We start from the raw sequence: 22283 nt of genomic DNA on the forward strand, positions 1-22283 counted from the left end.
TCTGAAATATGGTTACCTACAGAGTCCTTAAGATAGATAATTCTGTCATTCCACCTCTTAACAATAGTGGACATGTGAAAAGATTTTGAGTTGGAGTCCCCCCTTTTTAAGCACGTTTCACGAGATTTTTTTCTCCACATACTCTCTTCCTCGGCAAGAGCATGCTGTAAATGTGTTGCAAGCTGTGCTTCTTCAGACATAGGGGAGAGGTCACCGGGGCTAGTATTTATCAAATCATGCAACACTGAAAGTCTTTCTCTTGCTTCCCTTATCCTTCTACCTACTATACCAAAGGAGATTTTGTTCCATCTACATATCTCCACTCGATCTTTTTAGTTTGGAAGCAAATCTATACATTGGAGTGCCCCCAATCTTCCGTGCCATGATTGTGTGATAAGCTCCATGAAGTTCGGGGCATTGTGCCACATTGTGGAGTATCTAAGAGGCTTAGGTCCTGATGGTGGGATAAAGGAGACATCAATAAGGGAGAGTGATTTGAGGTGCCTTTTGGCAATGGTTCCACTTTAATATCAGGCATAACCATCACCCAATCAGTATTGGCCAAGGCGCTATCGAGTCTCTCATGGATGTGGCGAGGGCCAATACTATTGTTTGACCATGAAAACCATCCCCCCAAAGAATTCAAGTCCAGAGATGAGAAAAGAGACCTTTGCAGAGGAATTATAAACCCCAAGCGTGTAGACCATGCTACGTAGAGAGACCTTTGCAATAATGGCATGATCTTGGACATCAATGACATTAATGGACAGGATACTAGGGTTCAAAGCCAACATAATTCTGGATTTTCCCTCCATCTTATTGATCACAGAGGAATTATAAACCTCAAGCGTTTAGACCATCTTTGAGCTGATTGTACTGTCAATTTGTTTCAAGTAGGAGACATAAACCGACATTATGATTAATTATAAGGTTTCGGGATGTCCTACCTGCTTTATTTGTTCTTCAAATATTCCATGATAAAATTGACATGGGCATTGAGCGGACGCATCCCTTTTCACAACATTGGCTTGTTTTTTGGAGTTCTCTATGCCTTTATTGTTGTGATTATCTATGTCGCTTGCTCCTTAATTTTTCCCTCAAACACTTTTGTGGTTGGGAAGAGCCCTCCATGTCCTGTTGGATTTCACTGGAAGTTGGGGACAGCTTGTTTTCGATAAAAAGGTTAACTGCATTAAAATAATAAAATTACATTTTTTCTAAACGTGAAGAAGTCTATCCCACAGATTGGGTGCTCAGACAACAAGAGTTAGAGATAAGGAGAGAGAAGAAGGGATGAAGAAAAAATAGAAAAACCTAAAGAACAAAAAATGGGCAGAGCCCAACATATGTATAAAAGATGTTAGAGATAGGGAGAGAGAGGATGTTAAGAAGAAAAAAGAGAAAAAAAACCTAAAGAAGAAAAAATGGGCAGAGTCCTTCATTTGTATAAAAGATGCGTATCGTGAAACAGAGGGCCTTGAGGTTAAAGATAAGGGCCTCCAGTAGTGGTTGCTGACCATGATGAAAAGAAGACCTCTCCGAGCTGACGGTAGTGAGGTTTGGACCTCAGAAACCTGATGGAAGAACTGGTGAGAGCATCAGGCCACTGCAAGTTGGTAGAGAAACTGGTGGCTCTGTTTTCTGGTGAGAGAGCTGATGAGAGCACTTGGCAGCATATAGTGCAGCGTACCCCACGATAGTAAACATTGAGAACCATGATGTAAAAGAGAGGTTGATGTAGAGGAATCGAGGACAGGTATGAAAATGAGATTCCCAAGGAGGTGTCATTGTAGTCGATGAGGATGTCCAAGGGACACAACTGTCCATAGCGTAATGCTCCTCCCTAGATTGTCTATACTCATTACTTGGAGTTGTGTGTGGATGGGTGGAGGATGAAAAGAGAGTTGAGAGAGGGAGTATGTGACACTCCCTAGATTATCTATTCTCATATCTTGGAGTAGAGTGTGGATGGGTGGAGGATGAAGAGAGAAAGGATGAGAGAGGGAGTATGTGAAGTGCTTCTGCAGTGGATTAAGTGGAGGGAGGGGTTGGAGCCGGCTTGGTAATTGAGGTGGAGCTACAATGAATTAGCGGAAAAAAGGTTGGAGCTGACATGATGAAAGGGGAATTGGAGATAGAGAGATACGTGGAAGAGGGAAATGGGTGTGCGATAGCACTGCCACTGTGATAGAGTTTTGATAGGACGTTTAATAGGAGTAGAAATGGAAGAAGAAAGTGGGGTTGGGGGATATAGGTTACAGCGATGCATACCTGAGATAGTCTCTGATTGAAGCGAGGACTCCAACCGTCAGAACAGTTGGTGATGAAGTAACGATAGGGTCAGGTAAGGCTATGTTAGATAAGGGCCCAAGGGTGTGAAACGGAGCAAACTGCCCCAGCAGTCGGGAGAATAAATTGAACCTCAGAGAAATTGTTTTTTCCTTTATTTTTTAGTGCAGCTGTTTTGATGTGGCCACCCTTCATAACCGAAATATTGCCTCTCCCAGTTTCACCCGAGTCATCCGCTAAGGTTCAAAATTTTGCCCAAGTGACTTGGCAGTCGTGGCGCGTTCTTACGAGCATGTTCACCAAAATGGCATTCTTGTCGTCACTACCACCAGCTGTAGAACTTTTGGCAACCGTTTCATGTTTATCATCAGTTGTGGAACTTTCGGTCACCATTTCATGTCTTTGTCGCAAAATATTTCCTTGGTCCCTGCCCATTCCTCTCTTTTCCCATTCACCTGCATGCACTACATTCGTGTTCTTCAACAATAGTTGCATGTGTTTATTGGACGAATTAGGCTAATCATAGGAAGTCAAGGTTAACAAATTGGTGTATGCCTTGACTTCATCTTCCACACCACCTAAAGCAACCATGTCCCCCTCATTGGACCTAGTTAGGACAAACAGCACCACCACCAGCTGTTGGGCTCCAATGCAACAGAGCAATGGCACCATCTCCAAAACTTCCAATGAAATTTCACCACTAGATGTTGAAGTAACCAAAATCATCCCATCTAAAGATTTCGTTGCCAAGCTGCACTCGTCTGCTGCCCTTGCAGCCAATCCCATGAGTAAGCCATCTGACCTGGGCAGAGTCACTGGCAAGCTAACAGCAGGGCTAGTGTCAGCAATATGTCCTTTTGCCACCAACGGATTAAGAGGTTGCCTTTCGCTTGACCTCGAAAAACCATAATAGTGGTCTCTTTCCACGTTCGTGACATTGCCCTCCCTCTTCATTCCTTCTTGCTTCTATAGTGGTCACCGTCATTAGTGCGTGGCTCAAGCTTTTCAACCTTTTCTATTAGGGGTTCTTGCAAAAGAAAAGCTCTTGCCCTTGCTTGTTCACCCTCCACACCTCCTTACCTTTAACACTTTCTGGTTTAGAAGTTTCCTTGGCAAGAACATGACCCCTTGAGGTGCTTCAAGTGAAGGAACCCAAATGCCTCTTGCATAGATCGCTTTTGTGCCCTATAATCTTGCATTTCGAGCAAAATATAGGGATGAACTCATACATTACCTTTTGATGCATTAAGTGACCAACCATATTAATCAAAACTTCTTCCGGGCATCTGTCGATTTCCATCTCGACACAAACTCTAGCTTCAGGCGGCTTTTGAGATGTGCGGGCTTATCCATGAAGATGGGCTTTACCGACCAAAGCCACCTCTTTGAAAAGGATTTCTGGCTCCCAACAGAGTATAGGAAGGTCGGGAAGCTTAATCCAAACTGAAACAGTGTGAAGAGCCTTCCTCAATGGTAATACATCCAGGATCCATTTCTGAAGGACGAGACATTTTTTTTAATAAAACCACGGCCTCCCGGTCATCTCAGTCTCTTTGTACTTGGCCGATTTGATTTTGAATAATAGGAAGCCATCATCGACCGACACCATCTTCAGTTTGGAATGAATGTGCCACATTTTCACCAGGTTTCATGTACGTCCGTTGAGGCCTACTACCAAGAAAATATCTCAGCTGTGTATGTTTGTCGTTAATGGTGGTGCACCTCTTGCCTTCAAAAGCTTGTGGAGGTTCCATGGGAAGATTATTGAAATAAACGACCCCATTTTGCACACCATGTTGTCCAAATAGGAAGACCAAGGAGAAAAGGTTCCTCTGCCATGCATTCCTACTATTCTCAGGACCTTCCCTAGAGGTTTTTGTTGGATGACCATCATTCCTCGCCTCTCCCTTCCTATCTCCTATCTCAACACGACCCTCAGATTTGTGTGGGGGGTGCAGATTGCTGTTGAGAGAAAGGCACGTTATTTGCCGAAGGAGAGGTCCTTAAAGCAATGTTTGAAACATCGGCGATTTGATATAGAAACGGGCGATCCGGATCGGGTATCACCCAGCACATTCCGGTTTCAGTGACAAAACGGGATTCCTAGTCGCAACATTGAACATGGAATTTTGAAGTAGCTTTCATATAAAATTATAGTGGTGGGCCCTAACCCTCCACCCACCTGCCACATTTGAATCACACTTACCTCATCATCGGTCAAAAGTCCCTATTCTCACATTGTGTTCACCTCAGGGTCCAAGGCACCATTGCATTAATGATGACGTTGTGGCCACCTTTTATGGTGGCATTCTCTCCAAAATCTTTGATGTGGGAATATTCGAAGGGTAAGTTTTGCACCTTATGAATCTCTCTCTTACTTAGATTTGTCATGAAATAATCAACAAAATAAATTTTTTTAAGATTAATAATATTTATTCCTTTTTTTATAATGTACAAAAAATAAAAGTACATATAGTTCAGTTTTAATTGCATATAATTACATAAAGAAATTTTATTTAATTCATTTACAAAAATTAGTATAATTATATTGAAAGTTGTATTGTTTATTTATCTTAATAACTTGTTATCATATGAATATGATTGCATTAAAATTTATAGGGGATTTTATTTTGTTTTGAATCATATGATATGGAAGCATTTTCTAATAATTTTTAATCATGTTAATTATTATATTATAATTAACAATATACATTGATAACCAAATCTTGTATTTTATTTATTAATTTATTTATATTATAAATTTTGTTATATATTATTTTTTCTTATAATTGTAAATAAGATTTATTAAATTAGATGATATTATACGACATTTTAGATTTTTTTTAATTGTATAATAAAATAATTATAAAATATAAAGTTATAAACTAACAACTTCAATTTCAATATTTAGTTAGGTTGTAATAATTTTGGATGAGTAAAACGAAATAATAAATGTTTGATACTTTGATGTGATGCTAATTGCACTTCATGTGTATGGTAAAATGATGATAAAATAATAAATACAAACCAATAATTCTAATTTCAATATATAATATTGTACTTAGTTAGGTTTTAATAAATGTTTGATGAGAATCTTAATACATGGAAAGAACATCTCAATATTCGCTTATTGATGCAAAAAAACAAAAGTTACTAATGTAGTACCCTTATTTCTTATTGGATTCCTAAAACGCAATATTTATAATGATTTTTAATAATTTTTTGAATTTTTTTTAAGGCCAATTCCCGATCCGAAACGCCGCTTCACCGATCCGGATGGGTTTTTGGGGTGCCTGATTCTCGATCCGAAATGCCGATTCACCGATCCGGATGGGTTTTTGGGGTGCCCGATCCGTGACACCAATCCGTTTGTTAAACCACTGGCTTAAAGCGCCATTCACAGTAAGTAATGGCGAGAAGTGCCTTGGATCCAACAGCGTGGAGTCTTGACTAGCAGATGTGTTCTTGGCATTACCATTAGAAGAGTGTTTGCTGGAAAGATATAAGTCCCAGCCGTAGTCATGTCCACAGTAGCATGGTTGGAGGAGAAGAAAGAAGGGTCCGGAGGTTTGGGTTCAGCCATTGGAGGATCATCACCATAGCTGCACTATGTTGTAGGTGCAGTGAGAGTCACGCAGGTCCACAACCATGGCTGAACTCAGTCACCATGCTTTCTCCAGTCACATATAAGCTGTTACCTTCTACAAACCTCAAAGCAGATTTAACAATGGAGATAAGAGATGAACAGCTCAAGGTCGAAATGAAAATGGAAAGTAGAAAAGTTTTCTTCTACTACTGTCTCATGTGCTTCTGCATGGTGATTCAACGAGAATACGAGAATTATCAGCACTATTTTGCAAACTCATGTAATTATTGGAAAAAAATACTTGCAAAAAATACTCATGTGCTTCTCATGTGCTATTTTGCAAAAAATACTTGCAGCCTTATTAACACATGCATGGCCTGGTGAAGTTCCCCCTTCCCTCCAACACTGCAATGACTATCAGTGACCAGGAACGTTGATGTGATTAACCCTTTATTTTTTTCTTCTCATGGGTACTTAATCTTTAGTAGTTCAGTAGTAGGAATCGAACTTGAGATGTATCATTACTTTTTTGTCTCTTGGTCACTTGGCTTCCTCAGTGTTTACGTTGTTACAACATTGGTTATACATTTCAACTGTCATTAAACTAATCTATCCCTCATTCCTATCGGATGGATAAATTCATATTTTTGTTTAACTTTGGATTAACCTTCTCAAAAAAAAAAAAACTTATTGGGATTGACCCATTATACCGGTTCTAACTCTTTTTCCTTGTTTACAGGCTACCCTTCTCTTAAAAGCGTTCAGTTAGAAGATCTGTTATTTCAGGTACATGAACTTAAGAGTCTGTCACTCAACATGGTGGACAAGAAATAGCATGGGAGTACATGCATATAACACGATGTTGTGAAACCCATTTGAGGCCTGCCTCGTGCCACCTTCATCTGACCATCCTTACCCAATTTCTGGTTACTCTCATTGCATGTACAATGGCTTTGTTTCCCGTCAACATCCATTTAGCTTCCAAATTATTGCTTACAATGGACCTCTTAATTATCAGAAATAATTTGAATGAGAGCAATGAAAAAATGTTGATATTGTGGTTTTACTCTGGAAAGGAGGGTACTGGCCAAAGAGGATTAGCACTCATTTCACCAAAAGGATTCGAATGTTCGAATCACAAGAGGATTAGCACTCATCACCAAAAGGCTTCGAATGTTCGAATCATAAAACTGGGACTTAAAAAGCAGATGGCTGCCCATCTCAGCCATTTTCCAGGATAATCGGGAGTGGATTAATGGCTGATTTGTACCTTCTCTATACCGTCAAATTTGCCTAATATTTTTTCCCATTTGAAAAATGGAGGGTTTAATAAATTGAGGAGTTAAATCACTCATTTCATTTATCTTTCCTTTTTTTAGTTTTCTTTGAACCCTTACTCATGAATGCTCACTGGAAACCTTGGACCTAACCCATAGGCCTCAAGCGACGCTCAGAACCTTTAACTTCCATCTCTAGGTGATATATCACTTTGTTTTAATGCAGATGAGCAGTAAGAAGGGTAAGTCTGCTTTGGTTTGTTTTTAGGGGAAATCTGAACCCTTAAACCTCCCGAACACAAGCCAGGTGTCCGCATTTGTCCAGACTAAGGTAGGTTACCTTCCACTCCTCACACACGGGCAAATCAGGTAGACATGGTCCCAGTAAGCTAGAATCCCTTCCTAAACCTTTCCTCCGGAATGCAGCAAAGTGATCTCAAAGCATTAGGAAAGAGTCTTTGAATCAGATCTCATCACGAATTTTTGAACGTGCCGTGCTTCAAAGCTGAGTAAGCCGTCACATTTTACCTGTCTCGTACATCCAATATACAGTTTTCCAAGAGGCACACTTCAATTTTAACATTTTCCCATCGTCTTCTACGGGTTGTCTGGGTAACCTTATTTGATGAACAATCTTCATCCTTTGTTTCTTCTGTTTGTTTTTTTGTTTTTTTTTTTGGCATGTTATCGTAGTTCAACATTATCTCAATGACTACACTTACCGTCTAAAAAAAATAAAATGAACAATTTGCTGGACTCAATTATAAATGACTTAGCCAGTGCCCTTTGAATTTGGTGCCGCATGGCTGTTTTCTCAGCCATAGGAAAACATGCACCTTAGAGCTGTTGTTGGGAACTTGTGTTTGCAAAATCAGGCGGTTCAAATTGGAACATCCAGTTAGATCGAAATTGGTTCCAGTTTCAATCGATTTTGGTGATCTGGTAGGTTATTTTAAAAAAAATGCAAAAAAATTTATAAAAATAAAAGATTTGTTTATAATTCATTTTTTAAATGTCATTTTGGCAAAGATTGAATGATGTTTTAGCCATTAATACTTATTTTTACATTGTCCCATCTTTTTGGAAAAGCTTCAAAAATACCTATGGGCATAAATTGATTTTGTAAAATCTATTTTTTCTCCTAATTTTTAACTTCATTTGGATGTTATTTATTTAAACATGCTTTATGTATACTTTTCATATTTGTTTAGATTTTTTTGGCATCTTTTTTAACAATTTTTTATCAATATTTGCTGTTTAAGTCGGTTGAACTGGCCGGTTTACTGGTTACTCGATACCAGCCCTTGGCTGGTTCAATTTTTTGTACACTGTTGGGAACCCAAGCTCAAAGGCTCATGATTCCATAACATTTTGAGACTGATACTAGTGCTCGTGAAGGTTTTGAAACTCTCTCTCTCAGTTTAGGCTTGCGTCCGCCCATGCTAGCTTTGTGAGCATTGGAAGCAATTTAATGTGATGCGATCGGTTTCATACCATACAGAGATGCTAGGGCACCGTGACAAAAACACATTAGCAAAGGGACACAACAACACGCAAAGGGAAAATGAGGCCATCTCAGACATAGATAACAGTGCTATGTCGAAACACAAAAAAACCGCTTAGACAAATAAGCATCGATGCCAAAAATATATAGTCATTAATAAAGAAGCCAGTTTTGATTTTTCACAATATTAACACTTAAGAAAGTACAGGACTAAATGTAAATAAAAAGCTATTTCGGATAAAAATGAGTCGATACAAGAAAATATTTATGTACATAGCAGGGGCCTTTGGTAGGACACAGCTGAAAACACTAGAAGAACACAAATGGGTTAATACAACGAAATTTGAATGGACCAACGACATTCCAACAATAGTTCTGTTTATGGACGACAATCGGTTATCACCCACCTCATATAACTTTAACAAAGACCTTGCTCAATGATAATTATAAGACAAGCATCAATCTTCATTCTGCAATGGACTAATAGTACCCATTTCAGAGAGCTTTTAGGATGACCTTGCTTGATGCATGGATCCCCTGAGCTGCTATTTTCAAAACAGCACGATGCCTGTACAACCTGCAAGTAAAGAGAGAGGTTACCTTCAATCACCCTTTCAAGAAAACAAATAAGCCAGAAGATATTCTACTCCGTCAGGAGTAGAACATTCATTTACTCCCTCTGGTTAAATCCCACCTAGAATTAATTTTAGGACCACGAAACCCCTTCAAGCCATATATTAACCTCAATTAAAAATATTCCTAATTGTACCCTCTATGCACTTGCGGAAGAATAAAAATAAATAACATCTCCATATTTGAATAGAAACCATCGAATTTTTAGATGGCGAGATAAGTTTTCGGAAACTCAAATTTCAAATTATTTTTTTTGAGAATAATCATCTGGCAATTCTTGAGTAGTTCCCAAAATTTCAGATTGAAAAAAGATGCTCCCAAGTAAATCTTCTGACCAAGGGAGTAGAAGTAAACTATGCTTCCGAGGGAGCATAGCATACATGCTCAACAAATAAAAAACAAATGCAATAAGTGCCAGGCACTTTTCAATTTAGAATGCGGCCTTATTCTTGAGAAGAAACTGTCTCATCCCTTGGACTGTGAAACCATTCTCTTTCAGAAGTAGAGGATGCCACTGTTCCTTTCTGTAAAATAGATCCTCAACCACGGCAATTTTCTTTATCAAGAATTAACATAACCAACTTTTGGCCTTTCAGTATTTCACAATACATGGGATGGGCAGATTTTACAATTAGAGATAATTCCAACGTTCTGTCGAATTAAACATCAATATAAGTTTCTTGGAAAATGAAGACATGCTTTACTGAATTAAATTTCATCCATGTAGAGAAAGCATATATATGGATGTAACTGGGAATCTCACACAGCTTATTTCAGTGAAACATTACACAGCAGAAGCACCAATATGGCAGTGTCAAGATTCCTTACCCAGCCATAGCAAGACCCCATGTAGACAATGTGTACATTATCTTGCCAGCATGCCATATTTTCAACATCTTCTCAGCACTGTTCATCCATCCAAATGCTCCAGCTACAGCTGCAATAGTGGGCCCCAAATTAAGTGATCAGATAAAGTAGTGGTATATCTTCTTTTCAATAGTAAGGATGTTCCTAGAAATTCAGTAATGCAAAATAACTTATAACGACAAACATGTTATTGCTAATGCACGGGAAACTCAAAACAAAAAATAATGGTTAGGGAGGTAGGTCAATCAAGAATTCTACTTTTTAGGGTGGATGGGAAACATCTGACACATAATGCTCATTGGAAACAAACAAATGAATAGCAACCACAAAAGTAAATGGGTAACAAAACGGATAAGTGCATCTAACCTTTACTTTCTAAAAAGCAAAGATAATTTGGATAGAGACATACAAAACTAGAATCTAGGTTTTCATCATTAACATTCAATAATCAAATCACAAGTTAAATGAAGATTACAAAACATTCTCCTGCGACCCTTGGTTCATTGGTGAGAAAGTGGCTTCGGCATGCCAAGAGTTATCTTCAAAATATACCATAAAATTCTGAATTAGCAAAAGCATGTTTAGATTGATAGAAGTGATATGATCAGAAAAAAGACGAGTGAGTTTAGGACTTACTCTTCTGCAACTCCTCTGGGGTCATCCTCTGCATGGCAATTCCAGGCTGCTCGAAGTTAGACACTATGGCATAAATCAAATCTGAGAAACCTGAGCTAGTTTCTAGGTCCCCGTACCTGAGACCTTGGGTTTAAGATTATGCATTGGGCCATAAAATTGGCAATTCCATCCACTATATCATCCTCACTCACAATCACGTAGCTTTCATTGTCAATTCCACTCAACTCTTCCATACTACTTGGACTTCTTTCATCCATAATCCACACCCAACTTGGTTTTTCAGGGTCGACGCTAACTAAATATTCCCCTACGAAATCAAGTCAAAGCATAATAAGAAAATGAAAGACCATATTCATTCCCAAGCACAAAGAAGCTTCAGCAACAGAAAATATACATCAAATTCAAAAGGAAAGAGATGAACCTTCAACTTTCTTGGGAGCAAAGTCATTGTGTGTATGCATTAAGGTCTGATGAATGGAATTTAATTGATCCCGAAAGCTTGAGGACTCCACAGTATTTACAAGGCGTTGAAAGAGCTGGAAATAGAGAGAGCAGGTTAGTTATCAGTATGTAAGTAATAATAGTATGTCATGATTCTAGTAATTGATTTGCACTAGCACATAATAGAACCTTCCATAAGCATCAGATTACTCTCTATCTCACACCAAGAAACTGGTGATATCACACCTAGTTATCAAGATATACACGATTAGGAACACCATTTATTCACGGAGTAGCAGGTGAACCTGCACTATATGGTAAAGAGATCAATAGTATCATTAAATGCCACCAGAGAGGAAAAGTGAGATAAGATGGATGAGATATGAGCAAATCTTCCTGTCAGGTCACAATTGCTTAGACAGAGTCAAGAAAATTCAGTTTCCTCCAACAACGCCAAGAGTCAAATCTAAAAGGTCTCGCGCCTCCAACAATGGCTTATGTGCCTAGGAGAATTCAAGTATGCTCCGAGATTGATTTGCGTAGGTCAGACAAGCATCCCCTCGTATTGATTTGGGTAGGGCAGACGAGTATGCCCCTTGCAAGTGTTCCATTCAGGAGTCACAAGAAATCCATCTATATTAGTGAGGATGGGGCTATGAACGATTCAACCAAATAAAGGATGCAACATTGAGAGGTAAATCTATGAGGTTTTGCCATATTAGAAGAAGACAATAAAAAAAGGAAAAAAAAAAAAAACAGAAAAAGGAGGACAAGGCTGATATACTTGCTGTTATCCAGCTTCCCCTATTCTTCTCGAATGACCACCTGGTGATGCACAATGGCCACTGATGCACAAGGGAGGGGGACAGAGGGACTAAGCCAACTCTGTCCAGAGAACCATCTTGAGGTTTGGTTGGCTTAGATTGTAGAAATGAGAGGGTCGTGCCACTCTGCAGTGAATAGTCCTCCTCGTATCCCTCCAGCACCATCTTCTGGAACAAACAATGGGAATGGATACAACTCTGGCCCCGGTGCTAAGAAAGAGAAAGTCTGCATGGCGCTTGAAGCAATGGTGGCAAGTGATGAGACTCATGTGTGGTGCCTAGACTATGGGGCAACCGTGCACGTCACCAGTCAGAAGTCAGGTTTCAGAACATTTAAAAAATTAAAATCAGGAGAAACCAAGATCTATCTACAAGGTAGGAAATAAGGAAGAACCGGTCCTAGCTATTGAAGATTATGTCCTCGTTTTGAATAATGGAGAAACCCTAGTCCTTAAGGATATTCTTTACGCTCCTGGAATACGTCGAAGTCTCATCTCTGTTTCTCAACTCGGTTCTGTTAGCTATCCTACTCTCTACAAGGGTAATTCTGCTATTGTTTATAACAAGAAACCTGCTGGTCTAGTTATCTTCGTAGGCCGTTTAGCGAATGGTCTGTTTGCTGTTGAAATGAAATCCCCAGTTGCTTGTCTCGGAGCCACAAAATGACTATATTCTATGGCATCTTAGATTAGATCACATGGAAAAACTTATGAGAGAGCTTTCTTAAAACCCTTAATAGTGATTTCCAAAGTACATATGAACCATGTCTGCAAGGCAAAATGACCAAGACATCTCATAAAAGGTCTAAAAAGTTACTTGGCTTTTAGAGCTAGTCCACTTGGATATTTATGGACCTATGAGTGTGGAAACCAAAGGCCACATAAGATATTTCATCACCTCTATCGATGATTTTTCCTGATATGGTCGTCATATCTACCTTATTAACCAATAGAGTGAAGCACTAGACAAATTTCAGGAATATTAGGCAGAAATAGAAACTAGACTAGGCATAGGATCAAAAATCTAAGATCTGACAGAGGTGGTTAGTTCACATCCCAGTTATTCAAGGATTATTGGGTGGAACATGGGATAGTACATCACACCACAATGCCCTGCTCACCCAAACAGAATGGGGTCGTCGATAGAAGAAACCGAACCCCGTTAAAGATAGTGAGGAACATGATGGCCATCACAAATCAATCTCTGGATTTCTGAGGTGAGACTGTTCTTACCGACACATACATCTATAACATAACTCCTACTAAGGCGGTCCATGATATTTCGAGTCAACTCTATATAGGAAAATCTCCATCTATTGGTCACCTCAAAGTTTGGGGTTATTCAGCCCATGTTCTTGTCCCTTCTCAAAATAGAACCAAGCTAGATCCCAAAACGGTTAAATGCATTGTTATATATTACCCAAACCAGGGAAAGGGATATAGATCTTACGATTTCTTCGATGGGACGGTCATTGGAAGTCTGGATGCACACTTTCTCAAAGATGAGTTCCTAAAAGGTAAGGTGACTCATAAGCAGGCTCATTTCTATGAAATCCAAGACCTAGACCAACCCAGCCCAGCCCAACCTATGACCAACTTGGGCAAAATAACAGAATTATAAGGCCACCTATTTAGGAGAAGTTTATGAGAGAATTAGTGAAGAACCAGACAACGAACCATCCACCTATGATGAAACCATGAATTGACCATAGTGTAGTTACCCAAATCGCCTATGAGGGCAGCAATTCCGTTTCGGAATCTCGACTAGGCGTTTCCCTAGGCGAAAGTCGATTCTAAAAGAAAGGAATCACATTTCCATTTTTGTAGAATGCGATTCTACCTAATTTAGGAATCTCGATTCCTGGATTGCCGGAATCAAGATTCCATATCGAGGACTTTATGATTCTTAGCTACACAAGAATGTGATTCTTCTTGTGAGAAACGTTCCAAATTTTTTGGAATTGCAAATCCATGTTGTTTGGAATCAAGTTTCTACATCGCAGACATCATGATTCCTTGCTACACAACAATGTGATTCTACTTATGCTAAACGTTTATTCAAAGTATTAAGGAATTGTGAATCCATGTTGTCAGGATGCAATGTGAACATAGGGAGAGCAGAAACCCTTCGATGTGTGCTCAACTATGAGTGAGTGTGACATGTATGAGAGCATGAGAGAATTTGAAGTTGTTGCACACGGCAACAAAATCAAAATTTAAAATATCAGTAATAATTGAGCATAAGGAGAGCAGAATCAATCATGAGTGAGCACATGTATGAGAGCGTGAGAGAATTTGAAGTTGTTGCACACGGCAATAAAATCAAATTTTAAAATATAAGTAATATGTTAAATTTTTTATTTTCTTATTTACTAATTTCCATTCGTCATTCCATGTTACTTTTTAAGAACTCTTACCAAGAATAAATAATACTAAAAAAATATGTAGCTTCAAATTTAATAATGTTTGGTAAATGGTGTGGGTACTAAACTTCTAATGCAATAATATTTAATATATGATTGGCACTCTCATTTCTTCAAGTTGAATAAGAGGATAAAAATGTTTTTCTTTAAGTAAAACAAGAAGATAATAAGGATATGAGTGAAGTGCCATGTCTGTTGTTTTAGGTTAAATTAATCATTAAATATCAGAGAAATTGACTAAAATTGAATAACTCAATTTTCAAAAGTCAAAAGACTCACTTATTTTATAATTCAAGGAAAGGAGATAAAAGGAGCTTGCCCTTGTTCTCACTGCTTGTATATCGTAGACTAGCTCCAGACTTTGTAGGCATAATAGGGTTATGGGTAGACCGAGTCCACTGTATAGGATTGTCCACAAAGATATCATAAAGGTTGACATTAGTACTTGGAATATTGGACTGAGTATATATAGACCAAAATTCGATCTTGTAGTAATGGGTAAATTACTATATTTTTTGAATACTTCTCTCATATACCGGAGGGAATTGGTTCGATTCTAGTAAGGGTAGAATCTCGATTCCAATATGGGGAGAATCACGATTCCAGAATGGGGAGAATGTTGATTCCAAATTTATGTGGACAACGATTCTAGAATTTTAGGAATCACAATTCCTTATTTTTAGGAATCACGCTTCCATAGTCTTAAGAATCACGATTCCACCAACCATCGAAACAAGTAGGGTCATGTGTGATTCCATATAGGTATGAAACACGATTCCAACATGAAGGGCATCGATTCTTGCAAATAGGAAATACGATTTCTAATTTTTTGAATCGCGATTCCGAAATAGTGAGAATCATTTTTCTCAAATCCAAATAGTACGGATAGCAATTCCTAGATTTCGAAATTTATGATGCACGCGATTCCGATTCCAGAAACGATTCGGAATCACAGACATTTTCAACAACTATAGACCAGAGCACAAATAATGGCTAGAAGCAATGACAAATGAGATTAAGTCAATTAGTGAAAACAAAGTACGGGTGTTAATCTGCCTTCCTCCAATTGCAAAGCGATAGGATCAAAAGGGGTGTTTAAGAAGAAATTGAATTTTGAAGGACAACTTGCAAAATATAAGGCAAGACAAGTAGCAAGAGAATTCACCCCAAAAGGTGTAGACCACCAAAATACCTTTTCGCCTATAGCAAAACTAGCATCCGTTGGATCATCCTCTTTATCTCAGCCCACTTAGATCTTGAACTCCATCAGATGGACATCAACATGGCATTCGTTAATGGAGAATTAGTATAGGAGATTTACTTAAAACAACCTGATGGATTTGAAGTCAAAGGGAAAGAAAACCTAGTATACAAACTCTATAAATCCCTTTATGGCTTAAAGCAAGCATTGAAAAAGTGGTTTATTAAATTCCATGAAGTCCGAACTACACACGATTTTAAACCCAATGCAAATGATTACTGTGTCTATGTTAAGGTCCGTGGGAGTGATCTATCATTCCTAACACCATATGTGGACAACATTTTGATTGCCAGTAGCTTCCTAGGACAAATCAAAGAGACAAAGGTCACGTTATCAGAAAATTTTCATATGAAGGCGTTGGGAGAAGCCACATACGTATTAGGAATCAAGATCCTTAGAAATAGATTAGCTAAACTGCTTCACCTATCACAAGCAACTTACTGCAAGAAAGTACTAGAAAGATTCCAACTGATCGATTGCAAGCCTATCAGTAAAACTGTGGCTACAAGTATCAAATTGAGTTTGAAGATGTGTCCCAAGAATGATGAAGCTATATCGAGAGTATACCCCACAGGAGTGCAGTAGGATCATTGATATACCTTACCCAAGGAACAAGGCTAGACTTAGCTTTTGCCCAAAGTATGATCCGTAGATTTCGGTGCAACCCAAGAATACAAGATTGAAAGGTTATCAAAAGAAAACTAAAATATCTAAAGGGTACTATGAACTATGGAATCACCTTTGGAGATGTCACAGACTTAGATGGACTTTGATATACTGATGTTGATTTCCAGGGCTACCCAGATGAGTTAAAATCCACATCGGGATATATGGAGCATAAATGGAGGAGCGGTATCGTGGTTGTCGAAGAAAAGGAATATAATAACTCTATCCACAATGGAGTAGGAATATGTGGCAACTTGCGTAGCAACCAAGGAGACAATGCGGATCAAGAAGTTCCTCAACCAACTTAGATATGGGCCATTAGCATGTGGAACAGTTAGAATTATGTGTGACAATCAGGTAGCAATTGCAATAGCAAGGGAACCAAGGTTTCACAGCAAGTCAAAACACATTAGAGTTGACTATTACGACATTAGATGGTGAGGTTGACTTGGCTTGCATGCCCACGGAGGCCATGCATGCGGACTCTATGACAAAAAGGATTAGCACCAAGTGTATTCAGTAGACATGTACATTGTATGGGTTTGAGAGATTGTGATAATTAGGAACTAAAAGAATGCAAAAATTAATGCAATGAGAGAGAATTGAATGAGCATATGTTTGTTTGTATGGATATCCATGTGAGCATGTATGTATAAAGGGGAAGAATCCGATAAGTGTGTGTTTTCAAGAGAATGTTGGAGTCATGGCCTCTCAAGACCTTCACTCCACCGTGTTCGAAAATTGTTCTTAGCCACAGTGGGAGTGTACCATTACACTGTGTATAATGGATTCTAGCTGTTTGGGATCCAGAAAGCCTAAATACCCTGAGTCATTAGGCAAGACCTAAAGGCCTTATTCAGAACCAAGAGGTTTGAGGGTTCTCTAGTCAAGGTTGGTCAGAGAACACCTCACGAGTGTATTAGTCAGGGCATGAGAGTTTAGATAGGAGAATTCCAAATTGTGAGAGCAAGTGTGTGAAAAGAATGCCCTATGTGAGTAAACTAGGCTCTGAGAGGATATAAGCCTAAATCCCTGGCGAATTCAATTTATTCACAGCATGTGCAAAGGACAATCAAAATGGGAAGTCGTTCTAACAAGGTAAGATCCGCCTGAATCAAAACCATGAACATGTGCAGAGAGAGTAAGCCCCACAGCCACAAGAGTGCATGTCCTCAAGGTTTCACTTGCAATCCATTGAACACCTAAAGACCGGACCGCCGACTGTGTGACATGAGCCTGTTGAGCTAACTTTAGAAAATGATCTGGGACTCCGAAGCTAGCCCAGTGGCATACCATACAACCCCCAACCTACTTAAGGATCTTAATTTCCCTAACTGAAATTTTCCTAGGTGCCAAACTGAATTATTTTAATAGAAATGATTAAAAATGATTTACTATGATTTTTGAGAACTTTTGGTAATTTTATTTTGAGCAAAAATGATTTATTAAATTTCTTGGTACAAAATTCTAGAGGACAGTCACATATGTGAATGGGTGGCACACAAGTAGCCAATGTGTGCCACCACGTGGACCCAACTTGGACTGCCCAATTGGCATAACATGGGCAATGTAAGTAGGGGTGTAGCACTTCGTTTTTTTAGCCACATATCAATGATAGGTTTAATGTAGTGCCACATGTGAGTGCATGTGTGTGTGCACACATGCGAGTAAAATAAATTATTTTCTTAAAATATTTTATGACATGGAATTTATGAAACAATGTGATTTGATAGTCAAAAGCATGGGTGTATTAATTTGCGATTGGTGAGAATGCTTAAGAGGGAACATTTTACGACAAGGGAATAAGAATGTGAGTCCTTGTGACAGTGATCCCATAACAGTAAGCAAAACTTCTTCCTTTGGTTCCCATTTTGTGTTATATTGTTTGTGATACTTAGGGTTCTTATGCTATCGTATTCTGATGAAGTTTAGAGCATGGTTTTATGTACTGTCGTGAATGCTCCCTTGCTGTAAATCTGAGATCATTGGGTCATAAGAGTGATCTTTAATAAAGTAACAAGGGCTCCAAACAAGATACATAAAATAAAAATTTTCTACTAAACTTACTAACTAATACAATTTCCTTTGATCACATTTACAATACCTTGGAGAAAACCCTTCAAAGACAACAAATTCATAAATGAAAATAAAATAGAAACAAATACTCTACTCAAGTCCTTCCACTCAATCAACTACAATAGACTCAAAACTCAAAAATTACATCAATTCTAACATCTCCTCTTTCATTACATCCATTGATCATCAATTACAAGTAAGTACAAGAAGTCAACTCAAAAACAAATAAGAAAGACACATGCACTGCTTTGATAGACTTGGGACGCCAAGTTATATGCTCAAGGTACCAGGTTTACGGCCTCAAATTCTGTACAGCCCTAGTTATATGCTCCAACTGATAGCACAAGATTTAAACGCTTAGATTTCTTATAGAGGGAAGCATCATGCCACACATTTTGATGCTAATGCTCTACGTTTAAAACTCAAAATAAGGGCCTAGCATGAACCTCGTATAGGAATGAAGGTGAGATAGAAACGTTGGAGAGAAGAGAGTGAAATAGGATCCAAATGAACAAACAAAGGGTGCTAGTGGGTGCTCTAGGTATCATGTCAGAATGGCATGAAAGCGTGCTACATTAATCTCAAAATGACACCTAAACTTACTGTTATGACCTAATATTCTCAGATACAGCTAGGGCACATTCATAAAATCCATAAAAACATGCTCTAAACTTCATCAAAATACCATAGCATGAGAACCCAAAATATTAGAAACAATATAACTCAAAATGGGAAACAAAGGAAGGAGTTTTGCTTACTGTTATGCGATCATTTACGGCAGCATAATGGCACCTAGATGAAGGTCTTGCCATGTCAAAATGAATGGGTGTAGGTGCTTCAAGAGCTTCAAGGCTATGGCTTCAATTAATGATAGAGAACCATTCATTCACTTTCTTTAATGCACAATGAAGGAGATGGAATGAGAGGGACATGCCACTCTCCGAGGCTCTCTCTACTTTTATTAAGGATGTGGGAAAAAGATGAAATGAGTAAGGGTTGATGTGGCTTTATATGACGTTCATGTGTGGACCTAAGCCTAGACTCAATCTAAGCCACCAATGCCACCAATGTGAGCCATACAAGGGTTGAGAGAGACAAAAGACCTAGCCTAGTGCATCACCATCCATGGCTATCATAGGATACTCATGATTTAATCACCCTTATCACCATCTGCCCCATTTGCCCTCCTAACTTCCCTTATTCTCAATGTGCCCTTGAAAACCCAAATTTTGATTTTAGCCTTTCATGACCATCCAATATTCCAAAAACACATCACAAACCTCCATTTTATAAAACCTATTGAGTGGGGTATCCCACTCCCTCTTTTCTCTCTTCCATTTGAAACTTGGCTTGTTACATTATTTAAAAAAATCAGTCATAAAACATTTTAAGAAAAATAATTTCTCATGCTCACATGTGCACACACACATGCAGTAACACATGGCACCACAATATACATATCATGGATATTTGGCTAAAACAAACAAGTATTACATGCCCCTACCTACATTGTCCATGGCCAGCTGGGTAATGACATGGCAGTCCAAGTGGACTCCACGTGGTGGCACAAATTGCGGGGTCCTCATGGTGGCACACATTGTGGGGTCTACATGGTGGCACACATTAGTCATCTTCAATCCAATGAAATCTGGCTCTTGCAGTTGCAAGCTTCTTCTTGACTAACCAAGTGATGACTGTGTTCCCCAAATCCTTTTTCTTGTTACGCTAAGAATGTTTCCCATATGAATTGTGATAAATAAAAAGGGAAAAAAAAAACTCCCTTTCATGTCCGTAAAGTTTAGCCATCACATTCTAGAACAGAGACATGTAATGAGGCAGCAAGTTGTAATGAATAAATCAACATGGTTGATCACTTGCTCCAAAAGAGAGGAACTGAGCTCTATCAAATCAATGGTTGTGTCCTACGAAGTGCAATCTTTCGTTAGCTTTACCCACACAAATTGAAAAGCCAATATGGTTGCTGTGCAGGCTTTCAACATTGAAATCCAAATTGCAAGAACCCTCGCAACCAATACCCAGAAAGGCCCCCATATTCCAGTCAATCCCAAAGCACCACATGAAATACATGACGATATATCAACTAAAAAAGGGGGGATAGAAAGATTCATGCTCATGGTTGTTGGTGTCTGTCAATGCTGAGAGTCATTTTTCCTCATCAGTAACCACTTGTGAACGGTTTGTTCATTGGCACTAAGCTTTTCTCATCAGCAGAAGCAAATAAAATATTTGCATACAATTTACCAAGGAATCTATCTAGTTAGAAATCAAACAGATTTAAACATCCAAATTTTAGCCAAAAAGAGGGAAAAACACAAGTAAAGGAAGCACATTCTCTTCATAGTGAACCAAAGCCCATGCGTTCTATGTTTTTCCGCAAGAGTCCCTATTATAAACACGCTCGAAATATTGAAATCGAAATGAAATACAATCCCAGCCAAAACTAAACGTAATAAACAAAATGTTGTAGCAATTCGCTCCAGAAAAAATAAAATGTTGCAATAAACATAAGGGAAAAAAAAAACACAAAAACCAAGTTAAAGAGGGTCTCCATAAGCCCAAAACCCAGGGAAACGCTAAAAAAAACGTACATCAGGAGGAACATCCTTGGAACCATCATGGGAGAGCGATCGGCGAAGCTCTTGGAGAAGTTTGATGTTCTCCTCAAGAAGAGATCTCAGCCTTTGGTTCTCCTTCAAAATTTCATCCTCAGTGGGTTGTGCACTATTAGCGCAGTGATTGGTTTCATAGATGTGTTTGTGGTGTTCAAGAGCTGTCCAGGCAACGTCTGCAACCTCAAGAACCGCCCCCACTACCTCGATCCCACCGCCCACCATCCTCCCAATAATGCTCTACGATTTTTCCCCTTCCCCTTATACAACTCCTTGTCTCTCGCTCAGGACAGAAACCCTAACAATTGTCGTCTCCTGCAATTCGAGCATAGACTATCTATCAAAATACAAGAAACCCTAAGTTTGCGATGCTGGTTCTCTGCCCTGAAATTGACAATACGCGGAAGGAAGAAGACGGCAGAGGAACAAAGTGCTGCGATTTGACAATAGCAGTGCTCGTGTTGATAAGGAGGAAGGAAAAGTCGCTTATACGTCGGGGGACGCATAGGGCATGACTACGTTTTCGCCCCACGAGCATCGCACATGGAGTAGCGGTCAAACTCAACAAAAAAACGAGGGGTAATTTTGTATAAGGCTGAGACTGTAACAATCAAAATAAGGCCCACCTTCAAGTAGTGCCGCAACTTGTTATTTCAATGTGTTTATGATGGCCTGAAAATTTATTCTCATCTCTAATTATAAAATGTAAAATTGTTTCATGCGGGCTGGACCGTGTTTCTATATATGCGGTTCAGAAAGAGTAAAAGCATCCATCTTAAAGATAAATGTAAGTAGGTGTTCCATCTAAAAATAATAGAAACTAACAGTCCAAATGTTTTCTTACTAGGATTATTATTTTTAGCTTTTAAAATTTATTTGTTTATTCATATTCATGATCTCCATGTTAGGTATTATATGCCCTTAAAAATTAAGTCTTAAAATCCATCTCAAAAATAGGCTTATTAAGAAGCCTGCATTTCTACATATGCAGGCTTAACCACATAGAAATCAAGCAAACCTGTGAATAATTTAAAATCTTAAAAAATAACAGTCTAGATAATACAATACAAAATACACTGTTTTTAAGATTTAAAATTTATTTTTTCTCATGTCCAATATATCTTGAGGTCGAGATGTTGAATTGAGGGTTCTTCAACATCGAAACAAACTA

General features: G+C 38.6%; 2 protein-coding genes across 8 annotated transcripts in view; one reads left to right on the plus strand and one right to left on the minus strand.

The window, feature by feature from the left end:
- SVP (K-box region and MADS-box transcription factor family protein) overlaps positions 1-6941 on the plus strand; it is a 75775-nt gene extending 68834 nt beyond the window's left edge. For all 4 annotated transcript variants that reach the window (XM_020661998.2, XM_011631019.3, XM_088865104.1 and 1 more), the window contains one exon: positions 6615-6941. Coding sequence is in view for 2 of the 4 variants with exons in the window: in XM_011631019.3 (XP_011629321.1) it covers positions 6615-6630 (16 nt within the window). In the remaining 2 variants the exon portion in view is untranslated. The remainder of the gene's footprint in view (positions 1-6614) is intronic.
- Positions 6942-8788: 1847 nt separating this feature from the next.
- Positions 8789-21551, minus strand: LOC18425356 (elongation factor). 4 transcript variants are annotated; one of them, XR_002279465.2, is made up of 7 exons: positions 21092-21551; positions 11214-11328; positions 10909-11099; positions 10793-10820; positions 10632-10695; positions 10118-10226; positions 8789-9233 (listed from the first exon to the last, which is right to left on the minus strand). XR_002279465.2 is itself a non-coding variant. In XM_006829909.4 (6 exons), the coding sequence occupies exons 1-6, from the start codon at positions 21335-21337 to the stop codon at positions 9152-9154; spliced, it is 771 nt and encodes a 256-aa protein (XP_006829972.1). In that variant the 5' UTR covers positions 21338-21551; the 3' UTR covers positions 8789-9151. The 4 variants fall into 4 exon arrangements, 2 of the variants coding, with proteins under 2 accessions (XP_006829972.1, XP_011629318.1); XR_002279464.2 differs by having other exon boundaries at positions 10793-10838; XM_006829909.4 differs by lacking the exon at positions 10632-10695.
- Between the last annotated feature and the right edge of the window lie 732 nt (positions 21552-22283).

The sequence above is a fragment of the Amborella trichopoda genome, chromosome 4 (assembly GCF_054954075.1).
Source record: "Amborella trichopoda isolate Santa Cruz 75 chromosome 4, AtrichopodaSantaCruz75HAP2 v2.0, whole genome shotgun sequence".
NCBI classification, from domain to species: Eukaryota; Viridiplantae; Streptophyta; class Magnoliopsida; order Amborellales; family Amborellaceae; genus Amborella; species Amborella trichopoda.

Coding starts and splice junctions, on each gene's coding strand:
- LOC18425356 (XM_011631016.3), bottom strand. CDS start 21,337: ATGGTGGGCGGTGGGATCGAGGTAGTGGGGGCGGTTCTTGAGGTTGCA. Junction 11,329..21,091: donor CCAAGGATGTTCCTCCTGAT/GTACGTTTTTTT, acceptor CTCTATTTCCAG/CTCTTTCAACGCCTTGTAAA. Junction 11,100..11,213: donor TGCTCCCAAGAAAGTTGAAG/GTTCATCTCTTT, acceptor TTGATTTCGTAG/GGGAATATTTAGTTAGCGTC.